Raw genomic sequence first — 11,588 nt, 5'->3', positions numbered from 1 at the left:
GAGAGAATGCGGTCATTTTTCAAAATAAAAGATCGTTCAGACTCAGATAATAAATAAAACGGAAATAATTAATGATTTCTTGTGCGGCCCGGTACCAATTGATCCACGGACCGGTACCGGTCCGTGGCCCGGGGGTTGGGGACCACTGATTTAAAGGACAGGTTCACATTTTTCAAGTCTCTCTTAAAACTCGACTTGCATCCCATCTGAGCAGTGAAACGGGTGTAGCTGGCTGTTATAGTGGGGTTGTAGTGCTGAGTCTTTAATAGGAAAACCATGTGGGCTTCCATGGTGTGGAGGACACTTAGTTTAGCTCTACGTCATTAGGAAGTCATGTATGAACTGATGAGCATGTCCATCTGCAGACCACTGACCAGCCTTTACTACTGCTCCATCAGACAATTGATGCATTGTTTCTAACTGCAGACCTGATGTTACATATGAAGTTTTGCCAACACTTATAAATAACTGTGTTATTATTAACAGACATGTTGTTACCAAAGCATCAGACTGAATCGGAACACACCGATGCAGCTGAGTCTTTATTCAAACAGAACAGACACTGTTTTACCCCCGACAGGACAACACCACCTGTCCCATCTGCAGAGCTAACCTGGCTGACGGAGACTGCCTCGCCCCCCCAGCCCTCTGACCTCGCTGGGAGCTGCCGCTCTACTGAGTGTTGCTGTCGGACCAGTCGTCACCTTGTCTCTTCTTTTTATACTTTTATTTAAATGCTGTCTCCCTAAATTAACTGGGTGACAGCTATTCCAGTTTTTACTGGTGGATTTTAGTGATGCTGAAATAAAATGAACACACTCTTGCATTTTGTTTCTTGTTTTTCTCCCTTCAACTCAGACCAGAACGACTGAGTCCTGTGTTTTCAGATCAGTGGAGGGACGTTCCTGAGACTCTGCAGCCGTTTCACTCCTCGTAGTAGCGTTTCTTCATGGCTCTGTACTTCCTTAGGTAGTAGAGCGCCTCCAGCTCTCTGGCCACGTACTTCCCCCGAGCAATCAGCGCCTTGATCTGCTCTGGGTCCTGGACCAACTTGTTTTTGGCAAACACCGCTCTGAGGCGGTCTCTGGCATAGTCCCGCCCGAGGTGGAGGAGCTGAGGAGGAGAAGGTGCCGGACTTAAACTGTGTTTCTGTGCAAACTCTGTATTTGAGTCTCAGGTCTTCAACACATCTGCAACCAACAGTTTTTATACAGTGGGGGAAAAATGGAAAAATATTTCCTTTGAGTTGTAGCAGTGAGACGTTTAGTCTTTATTACAACATGTCAGATGAGTGTTTTGACAGGTAGTGGTGGAAAGAAGCAAAGTACAGGTACTCGAGTAAAACATTGACATTTGAACAAACTTTAAAGTTATTTATCTGAAGAACAAAAGTCAGTTTTAAATCACATCTATTGAAATCATGGAAGGATTTCACCAGAATTCACTTAAAAATATTTTAGGTATTTAGTTTTAAAATGATGGGTTTCATTCTGGTCTTAAAACACCACCTGAACGTTACACATGCTTTTTAAATGAGTTGGGATCCAAATCAAAGCACTGACCGGGTGAAAAATGCAGAATCACATTCTTATAGAGTCGAACCACTTCAGCCCTCAAGAGGGTTGCTCATGGTCCCGCAGGGCAGCCGAGACCTGCAGAGGGACGGGACAATCCTCCGCTTAAGTCAAGAGTCCGGGACAGAAACCGTGATTCGTAAGGTCGAGAGAAATTCACTTCTGTCTAGTGTAGTTCATAAACATTGTGCGATTATTTTTTTAAACAATGTAAGAAGTCGTTCAAACTATCTTGTAAAGTTTCTGCTGCTCTTAATTTATAGTAGCAGGTAGCCAGGACTCTTCAACAATCCAAGATGTTTTCTGCACAGGATCTGTCACAAGCCAAAGGTGGAGAAAAGGGTCCATTTTTATGCACAACACCAAATATTACATGGCATTAATTTTCAGGCTTTACAGTAATTCAAAGAATATTTGATATATAGGTTAAAAGGTAAATATTTTAAAACTGTCACTGGGTCTTAAGTCAACATTTACGGATTATCCTGTTTACATCGGCTGCTCCGATTCTGAATTTAATGTTATAAACCCAGGCAACAGTGAAAACGTCAGTCCTGTCGTTTTGCAGACTAAACTGTCGCTGATAAACTGATTAGGAACTAGCCTATTAACGAAAAATGCCATTTAGTTCTGTTGATGTCTAGAAACGTTATACGGGCTAAATTCAGCGTGTCTCCACAAGTCACACGGGTCTCCGGGCAGAGTGCAGCTCCAACTCGGCCTCGGTTCGTTCGGTTCTAACGGTGCTTTAGTTCACTTATCGCTGCCTAAACACGACCGATGTCGTTTCTGTAACACACTGCGTTCAAGTGCCTCAAAGAATTAGTGTTTTAATAGCTACACGTTTGTGACGACCTCAGCGATCACACCACTGTGCACGGGATCAGCCGAAGAGTAACGCACGCGCAGAGTGACCCTCCGAGACCAACAAAACCTTGCACATGCGCAATCCAGACCCGGACCAGATTAGCAACAGATAACAGGTGATCAACCATTTATAAAGTAAAAATAGGCGTTTTGTCCAGTTTGAGTCTGTGAGCGTCCTGACAGGAGGAGGCTACAACTAATGTTACATTTACAGCAGGTCAGGAAATGACACTGCGTTGCACTGTTGGTTAAATTGAATAAAATGACGAAGACGAAAACGAATAACTACCAACCAACCAGGTGATAGACGCAGACAAATGCCAGTAACCTTTCCGTCAACACATGAACCAGAGTTCAGTTCTGACACCCAACTCGTAATTAAAACAATAAGCTACATAGTCGCTTACTGTCGGTGCTTGAGCGCTGTGGTCGGTGATAAGTGCATGTGGATGGACGCCCACTTGCGCTCTGCAGCTGATCCTTCAGCGAGGACGCGCACAGCCCGCGGCTATCGGACACTTTCTAGCCCCGTTTACAAGCAGCAAAGCCGCCGATAACGCTGCTCTATCCGAGGCCACACCAACCTTCTCCCCAACGTCCATGATGTATTGTCCGTACTCACCACTGGCCGAGTAACGCCCTAGTGGCTGGACGCGAGTTGACGGGTCAAAGGTCGCACCGCCGGCCTTCACAATAAATGCATCGGTTATTAAAGCTTGATAAAATGTGTAAAATAAGCTACACCTTTATTTTCTTTAATTTAAATGATTTCACTGGCTACCCGCCCGCATTTAGTCTAGTTTTTAACCTGTGAATTAATATAAACATGTTTTATACGCTACACAATAGTTTTGCAGGTACGTGGCCCGGTATGGACAAACTCGGAAGTATTTTTACAGATTTCTACCTGCTTTGTCTCTAGTTTGTTAGCTTGTTCACAAGTAAAGACAGAAGAGGAATCTTAACTTTTAATAATCTCTTTAATTGTGACAAAGTGCTCCTCGTCAATAGAAACATGATCCCAGCGTGAACCCACTAATAATGTGAACCATTGTCCATGTGTGTGTTACCACCAAGCTCAGACGGACGTTTACTGTCCAGACTGTGGAGCTTTAGATATTTTTAAATTACAACACCTTTCACCTTCACAACATCTTTCCTTATTTTCAGCAGACTCTGCTGGACATTTTATAACAGTTTCTATGTTAGGATTCATCAATAATCAGTCTCCTCTACCGACACACACACACACACACACACACACACACACACACACACACACACACACACACACACACACACGAGCTCCACTACCAGCTGTGAAGCTTCAGCCGACCACAAGGAGACACTCCTGCTCACTGTTAGTCCACTGTAGCTTTCCAAGACATTCCTGCCCTAAGTTGAGATAAAGTCCAAACCAAATCCAACACCCTTCCCCTAATCTTTCAGAAGAAGGCATACCCTCAACTCAGGGCACAGTGTGACAACGGGTCAGAAGTTGGCTTTCAGTCTTCGGTTCTCCTCTCTCAACTTCTCGATCTCCTCCACCAGAGACTCGTTCACAGAGTATTTCTCGATCAGACTGTGGATCTCAACCTGAAACAGACAGAAGGGAAAACCTGGTGGGTGAGTGAGACCCCACCTGGTAGCTGTTGGTGGTTTAAGAGGAGAGACAGTTCATTTGTTACATTAAGACAAAAATCTATGATCTAACGGCCATGACTCTGAGGCGACACTGGGATCCAGAGGGTCGAAAGGATCAGTGAAAGAAAGAGCAACAACCAGGGTTAACATGGGTTTGGCTGTTTGACAAGGAGAGAGTTAAAAGCAGCCAGAGGACTCAGGCTGGATCCAGATGTGGTGTTCTTCTTTCTGGATGTGTTGGCATCTAAAGCTAACCTGAGTGTTTTGGTAGCATTAGCCACCCAGCATGGTCAGGATTTTACCTTTTATGTTGAATTTTTATAATTTTAGTTTGGGGAGGAACTGGAGCTTTGTGTCACATCAGCAGAAACCAGAGCTTCTACTGGACTGACACGTTTACTGTTAGTCAGCTAATGCTAGCTTCACACTGGAGGCTGCAGTTTGTCTCAACCAGGCATCTGTAGTTTACATCAGTGCTAAGACAGGACATACAGTAATGGTAAGAAGCGGTTTATGGCGTCATATGGTGTTCATTTGATTCCCACTAGACCAGGGGTGCCCATACTTTTTCGCCTTGCGAGCTACTTTTCAAATGACCAAGTCAAAATGATCGACCTACGTACACTAAAAATACTACACGCGCACCCACACACAATATATGTATGAATGAGTGTCGTAGTTATGAATGGTCTGAAAGTGCCTCTCCACATTTCCCTTCTTCTACTTTGATGGTAGATCAAGCAAATGCATTTCAAATACAATGTCGCAAAAAAAAGTCCTCCCATTCCACATGGAATGTTTTCGGTACATTTCCTGGTTCTTACTTGATTCGGCTCCCCAACTCATTTTATACCCTTTAGTAGAAATTAATTGGAAGGCTGACAAGGTAGTTCGCTCACTGGAGTTTTGCAGTAGCTCGTGCTGTTGACTGTGCTTGTTTGGTGACTCGTGTAACAGAAAAGACGAGATCTCAGACTGGCTGCCCTGCATGTCAATCAAGTAGCAAATGCAATAGGGAGGATGGATGATAGGCTATATATGAATGATTGGCACTTTCTGCTTTTCCTGTTAGGGGTCACCACAGCAAATTGTCAACACTGACCATTCACGTTAACATTTGGCACGTGGTTTACAGATACATCTAATTTATTTTTGAATGGTATGTGATCTACCAACACTACCTTTGCAATCGAAGTATTGGGCACCCCTGCACTAGACCCTCTGGGCTGAAGAGACATTAGGTGGAGTAGGTTTGAGGTATGAATATTCTAACCATCGCTGATATGATGGCCATGTGTTTGTGGTTTTACTCAGTGTCAGAATAAATGGTACAGGAAGTGAATGTTGTAAAAGGAGGGGGTGAAGGGGAACACTAACTCTACTGTGCAGAGATGAAGGGTCAGTGATATTCATACCAGCTGGATGTAAAACTGTCGAATCATCTCGATCTGAAGGTTGACGATGTCTTTGTGACAGGTGTCCCTGGGGAGGGAAAAGATCAGGATCATTTGGCCCGGTCTGCGTTATCAGACATTAACAGAGGCAGAACATTTCCAAGCCTTTAAAGGGGACAAGAAACAACAGATGGAAGTGGGGCCAAAGGTCAGAACCTGAAGTCATCCAGAGTTTCTTGGATCATGTTCTGGATGAAGTGGATCTGCAGGGAGGTGAGGGGAGCAGCTCCTCCCTGTCCAACCACCTCTGCGATGTTCTGGGAGAGAGAGGAGGACACCACTGCCGACAGAACTGGACCTGAACACACACACACACACACACACACACACACACACACACAGCGCTGTCAGGAACCAGGGGGCTTTAAGGAACCCCTGGAAAATAACATGGATTATCTCAAACACGTTATCCTTAAATTTTCCAATAATGCAGTCGCATTTGTATTTATGCTTTTCTGCTAGTTCAGGTTGCTGAAATAAAAATCAGAAAAAAAAAAAAAATCATCTGGACTTGGTTTTAGGTAGAACATGTTTCACCTCTCATCCAAGAGGCTTCATCAGCTCTGTCCGACTGGTGTTGAGCAGGAGGCGTTTATTGCCCTGGGTGGTGTTTCAGTGAGGAGTCAAGGAAGTTATTTTTGTCCAAATAGAACATCCCTCTCTAAATAGGGGTGGTGGACTAAGACAACTTGTTATCCATCTACAACTCTGTTTTGAAATCTCTGCCCAAACATTCCCACCCTAATTCACACCAACACCATAGACAATGGTCCACAGTCGTTAGGGGAGACTGTTGGTTGTCGAAGGACTGAAACACCACCCAGATAAACGCCTCCTGCTCACCACCAGTTGGACAGAGCTGATGAAGCCTCTTGAATGAGAGGTGAAACATCTTCTACCTAAAACCAAGTCCAGATGATTTTTTTCTACTTCTTTTCAGCTCACTACGACCTGGATAACTGAGAATTTGCATGGACATGCTAGTTCAGGTTAATCAGAGCTGTGTACTGTTTCCAGTTCTTCGGACACTGAGCTGATTTAGGTCCAGTTTGCCGCGGGAACCAAACCTCCAGCTCTAGTTGGTGCCTTGATCTACCTGCTGCTGTGGAGGTGGGTGGAGCTCTCTGGACAGGTGTGTCATAGCTCAGCTGAGCCTGCATACCATTGGCTCTCCTGAGGCTGGGCTCCGGGGTGAAGAAGGGCAGAGCTGGCTGACTGTGACTGGTCTGCTGGGACGAAGCAGGCGAGGTCTGTGCGTCCCCCTCCAGGTGTGAACCGCTGGCCTTGTCAGACTGATAAAGATGTTTTTAGTATCGGTGTACTTGTGTATTGGTGGTGCTACAAGTACCAGAAACTTTGCTATTAGATAATCTTAGCAATACTGAACTCAGTGGTCAATTTATTACGAACACCTTGTTTAAGCTATGTCAGTCTGATCCAACAGTAAATCCTCCTTCTTGAAAGGGATGATGTTCAGTCTGTTTCACAGAGGTGTTGCTCACCTGTGTGGCCACTGGAGGCTGCAGTTTGTATGACATAGTACAGCTGATCAGCAGCACAGAGATGTTTCTCATTAGGTGTACCTAATAACCTGCTACCGAGTATATACTCTCAGACTAACTGTTCAAACAGAAAATTATTTAGCAGTTGTCCTACTTCACAATGTCAGCGAGTAAACACCACATTGCATTCTGGGATTGACAGGGGGTTTCAGCAGCAAAATGAAAAACACTAAGAGGGGGTGACAGTTTCATTCTGTGCCTCAAGTTCGACTTTTCGTGCTTTAACTTCAAAATCAAAGAAGCGTTTGATTACAAAGTGACAATGTTAGTTTAGCCAACGCCTTAAGTCTGTGTTTGAATTCTAGCCTGTTTGTGTCAGGTAGTGACAATATACGATTGCTTTTCCTTTGAAAATAAGTTATTTAAGGGATCTCAATATTACTTGTGTTCCTGTATGATACAGAGCTGCAGTGGCATTTTGCTGACAACCATAATGTTAATACAGTGTATTAGAATAATGAAAAATTAAAGCTCAACTAACCAGCTACACTGGAGGCCATTCATTTCAGGTTTACTGGATATTGTCAGCCGATGGTTTATTGTGAGCAGTCATCTACAGGACGGACGGGCCTGCTGTGTTTACAGATGCCAACTTTAAATGTTGTCTCAGTGCCGATAGTGTGGAGACCCGTCTCCGTACCTTTACTGACTTGTGTGTAATTAATGTACAGAAAAATTTGTGTTTCTACGTCAAGTTGTGCTCTGATGTTATATTGTGTTTAACTTCTAATCAGATGTCAGCACCTTCCTGGAGTCACATGACTCAGCAGCTGCAGCAGGAAGTGCCTCTTCTTCTTCGATTGGTGGTGGGGTCTGGAAGATGGACAGCGGGCTTAAGCACCGACCTGCAGAGGCTACCAGCGGGGTCTTACGATGGGGGCTAGCACTTGAAAGAGTGTTGACAGTGAACAATGAAACATCCATCACCATGACAAACTTGATGAAAAGCCCAGATCTCTGAATCAGTGTGTTTACATGCACTTAAAGGATAAAGCCAGAGGTCTCCATTTTTATTTTCCACAAATCAAACAGCTCCACAGGCTGAGAGCAGCGTCTCTCTGTACAGTGCCTGCAGTGAGACGGTTTCTGCTCTGGCCACACTGCTCCACCAGCTCCTGCACAGAGCGACGTGTTGGAGCTGTGAGTTGTAAACAGACGGCCTCCCGTGTTTCCCAGAGGAGGAAACATGGCCCCCAGTGCAGCGGTGTGGCTCACTGGGGTGGGTGTCTACGACACAGCGATAAGCTGGACCAGGATCTGGACTCTCACACACACACACACCACGTTCACTGGTCTCTGGACGGGGTTTGTGGGGAATGTCACAGACATACACAATCAAGCAGAAAACTACCAGGTTAAATCTGAATCCAGTAAGTGTTAACCACTTGTTCCACAACAGTAAAACCAGGAGAGAGAGAGAGAGAGAGAGAGAGAGAGGTCTGACCTTCTTTGACTGGGGAGAAGATGTCTAGACTGCTCCGGCCGATGACCTGCTGACCCTCCCCCTCTCTGGACAGCATCTCCAAACTGGCAACTACGAAAACAGCGTCAAAGTTAGTCCAGACCCAACAGCATCATTCGAGTCAATGTGTCAGAGTGAGCGTCCTGTTGTACCGTATGTTTTTCCAAACTGTGCGTCTCCAGACGCTGCCAGCGTCCTCGAGTCTGAGACAGAAGAGCTGAGGGTTAGGGCATGTTTTAAGTGCTGACCTACGAGACCTTCCTTTAGTCTTTACATCAATGACAGAAAATATAACCTCCTTGGAAACATCAAACTGAGAGTCATCAGAACTTTAAATCACAGGGCAGAGAAAGTGCCCACAACTGCAGAAGGGACCAAGAAGGAGAAATTATACATCCAGAACTCCCTTAGGGAGTGTGGATACTGTTAGAAATTAATAAATCAGTCAGAAAATTATTAAACTTTAATGTGTTAGACTTTAATGTGTTATTAATGCAGTTTAGTAAGATTCAAAGTCTGCCGTTTCAAGGTTAGCAGTAAGCCATGACACCAATTGTTTTCTTGTTTTAATCTTGTTAGATTTATGTCTGAATGATTGTTTTAGTTACACCACATAACAACAACAACAACAACACACACACACTTCTTCATTTTGTTATGACTAGGTAATACGCAGCTGCTCCAAGCCTGTGGAGCTCTAGATAAGAGATGGAGTCTGCTGGACGGACTTCATCTGTGTAAGGGGTTAGCCCACAACCGACACACACACACACACACACACACACACACACACAGGGTTAAAGTCAAAATTTATTCAGAGGAGAAACAATTGGAAAAACACAAAAAAAGAAACTGGGTTTAAAAATTCAAGCTGACAACTGTCGCTCATACAAAAGCAAGAGGAACTTCTCTGCTTTTCATTTGCTCTTGGACCATTGAAGAGAGCACATCATGCTGCACTTGGTGGGATGAATATTATTAGGCCTGCCTGATGAAGGGCAAAATAGCCCGAAATATCGGGATAGGCTTAGGGGAAAGGGATACACCCACCTCAATTAATCCAAATTGGGATATTGACCTGAGCCTAAATTAGGGATACTAAAGGGGAACGTACCCATACTTACCTGAAGGAAAAAAGATCCTCAGAGTTATTTACCTACAGCCATGGCCTTGAGCCATAATTTTTTGAACGCTGAGCCCTCGAGTCCGGCTCTCTTAACCCTACCTTGGCGCTAAGCTGTGTGTGTGTGCGTGCAATAAAAGAAATTGGGTATAACAACATGGTGCCGTGACCTTCAGAATTGGCTGAATTCTGAGTTGGATTCCAGTCAGGAGTGAACGGACTTACTGATCAACATTTGCCAGCAACAACAAACATGTGAGCAGGAAACCTTTTACATAGAATTCCTGCATATTGGACCTTACAAAATTTTGTTGATCTGTGTGGACTGAATTCCTGATCCAAAATTGAATGATTACAGTACGGGCAAGATAACACTTATTTTGAAATGTGCTGGTGCTGTTTTTGTCACACGTAAAAGTTATGAAGCACATAGTCTCATTTGAGGAAGAGAATAATAAGTGCCCTAGTCACAGAAATTGATAACCATCAGAGACGTAAAATCCATGGTAATAAGTGGATAATCACAAATTCTGACGGTTGTCTCCAAAACTATTAGGATTTTTTTGCCCCGATGGGAAGACGGTCTTGTTGAAGCGGAAGAGGAAGGAGGAGCCTTCTCTGAGCATTTCTGAACGTCTAAATATTTATAAGACGATCACTGCTAACTGTTAAATGATTAATGAGGGCACAGGGAAATATTTTTATTTTTAATATTTGTGTGGGTGGTTTGCTGCACGAAGGCTGTTGAACAATGTCATACGAGTATCTCATAACAGCTAGTGCTACTGAGAAAATTCCGTGTGGAACAGTGTGCCTCTGGCAGAGCTGTCTTTGGTTCCGGGGCTGGGCATAGTCTATGGGAAAACTGTAATATAGCCTTTATGGTGATGGCGCATTCACTGGAATTAAAACAGAACTGTTGATTGGATGAACCCCCAGCGATCAAGCGCATCAGAAAAAGTTCTGATGTAGAAGCTTCCTGTGTCACATCAGCTGGTTCTGGACAGAGATCATTTCACATGTCACATGTGCATAATTTTTAATGTCTGCAAACATCGTACAAGAGTGGGAAAAGAGCAAGCCTGACTCTTTGGGGTCAATACTCTACAAGTTTTTGTCTAAATGGTTAAATACAGTTCCTAAAGATAAGCAGGATAATGCAGATGCAAAAAGAACAGATTTGAGTGACAGTCCTCCCCAACAAGGGGATGCTATAGGACAGTTTCTGAAGCAAGTCTCTCTTGCATCTGTGAAAGCTAGACAGGAAGTCAAGGCCTGTACCTTCTTGACAAAGAAAAAAAGAAGTCACATTAAAACAAGCTGAGGGTTTTCTTGCCGACTGTACGTGTCTTTTGGAAAAGTTTAAGTGTTTTCTGTCTCCTTAAGCAAGTTCAAGCATGTCACATGGGACAGGTGGAGTTCATTCGCCGAGTGGCACTGTTATACAACCAGACACAGCTGTTCCAGTGCAAACTGCAAAGATTGCAAAGTACAGTTCAGACACACAGCAGTCTCCCCCACAATCTCCATGTGGAGAGCGGAAGCCGATATTGAAGTGGCTGATCTGGACAGATGCCACAGAGTACAACACAGGGCATGGCGCCCCTGGCGGTTGTACAGGGAGGAATTTTGAACACAGCAACAGTTCCAGGAAGTAAAGCTGACAGACTTACAGTGAGGAACAGAAGTATTTGAACACCCTGCGATTTTGCAAGTTTGTCCCACTTAGAAATCATGGAAGGGTCTAAAATTCACATTGTAGGTGTATTCCCACTCAGAGAGACAGAATTTAAATAAATAAATAAATAAATAAATAAAAAATTCAGGAAATCACATTGTATGATTTTTAAAGAATTTATTTGTCTTGCACTGCTGAACATAAGTATTTGAACACCTGAGAAA

The 11,588-nt window shown here is 44.0% G+C and overlaps 3 protein-coding genes across 6 annotated transcripts in view; 1 reads left to right on the top strand and 2 right to left on the bottom strand.

Moving 5' to 3' along the window:
* LOC109969146 (uncharacterized) overlaps positions 1–834 on the top strand; it is a 6,707-nt gene extending 5,873 nt beyond the window's left edge. For all 3 annotated transcript variants that reach the window (XM_020615837.1, XM_020615839.1, XM_020615838.1), the window contains exon 11: positions 581–834. In XM_020615837.1, the coding sequence (XP_020471493.1) occupies positions 581–652 (72 nt within the window). In that variant the 3' untranslated portion in view covers positions 653–834. The remainder of the gene's footprint in view (positions 1–580) is intronic.
* A 68-nt stretch (positions 835–902) lies between these two features.
* lyrm5b (LYR motif containing 5b) lies at positions 903–3,043 on the bottom strand. Its single transcript, XM_020615786.1, has 2 exons — positions 2,941–3,043; positions 903–1,172 (listed from the first exon to the last, which is right to left on the bottom strand). The coding sequence occupies exons 1-2, from the start codon at positions 3,041–3,043 to the stop codon at positions 925–927; spliced, it is 351 nt and encodes a 116-aa protein (XP_020471442.1). The 3' UTR covers positions 903–924.
* Positions 3,044–3,402: 359 nt separating this feature from the next.
* nedd1 (NEDD1 gamma-tubulin ring complex targeting factor) overlaps positions 3,403–11,588 on the bottom strand; it is a 17,070-nt gene continuing 8,884 nt past the window's right edge. The window contains exons 10-16 of one of the 2 annotated variants that reach the window (XM_020615822.1): positions 8,716–8,766; positions 8,546–8,635; positions 7,846–8,000; positions 6,636–6,831; positions 5,696–5,837; positions 5,501–5,567; positions 3,403–4,037 (exon numbers count right to left, since the gene is read on the bottom strand). In XM_020615822.1, coding sequence (XP_020471478.1) covers positions 3,933–4,037; positions 5,501–5,567; positions 5,696–5,837; positions 6,636–6,831; positions 7,846–8,000; positions 8,546–8,635; positions 8,716–8,766 — 806 coding nt within the window. In that variant the 3' untranslated portion in view covers positions 3,403–3,932. The remainder of the gene's footprint in view (positions 4,038–5,500; positions 5,568–5,695; positions 5,838–6,635; positions 6,832–7,845; positions 8,001–8,545; positions 8,636–8,715; positions 8,767–11,588) is intronic. The other variant, XM_020615823.1, reaches the window with a different exon arrangement.

Source organism: Monopterus albus, unplaced genomic scaffold, assembly GCF_001952655.1.
Source record: "Monopterus albus unplaced genomic scaffold, M_albus_1.0 scaffold170.1, whole genome shotgun sequence".
Lineage (NCBI taxonomy): Eukaryota > Metazoa > Chordata > Actinopteri > Synbranchiformes > Synbranchidae > Monopterus > Monopterus albus.
This window is presented reverse-complemented; position numbering and strand designations above follow the sequence as displayed.

Bases quoted from the DNA above. Each gene is read 5' to 3' on its own strand.
- lyrm5b (XM_020615786.1), bottom strand. From the start codon at position 3,043: ATGGACGTTGGGGAGAAGGTTGGTGTGGCCTCGGATAGAGCAGCGTTA. The intron at 1,173-2,940 runs GTGCGCGTCCTC...TGAAGACCTGAG, and splicing joins GTGTCCGATAGCCGCGGGCT to ACTCAAATACAGAGTTTGCA.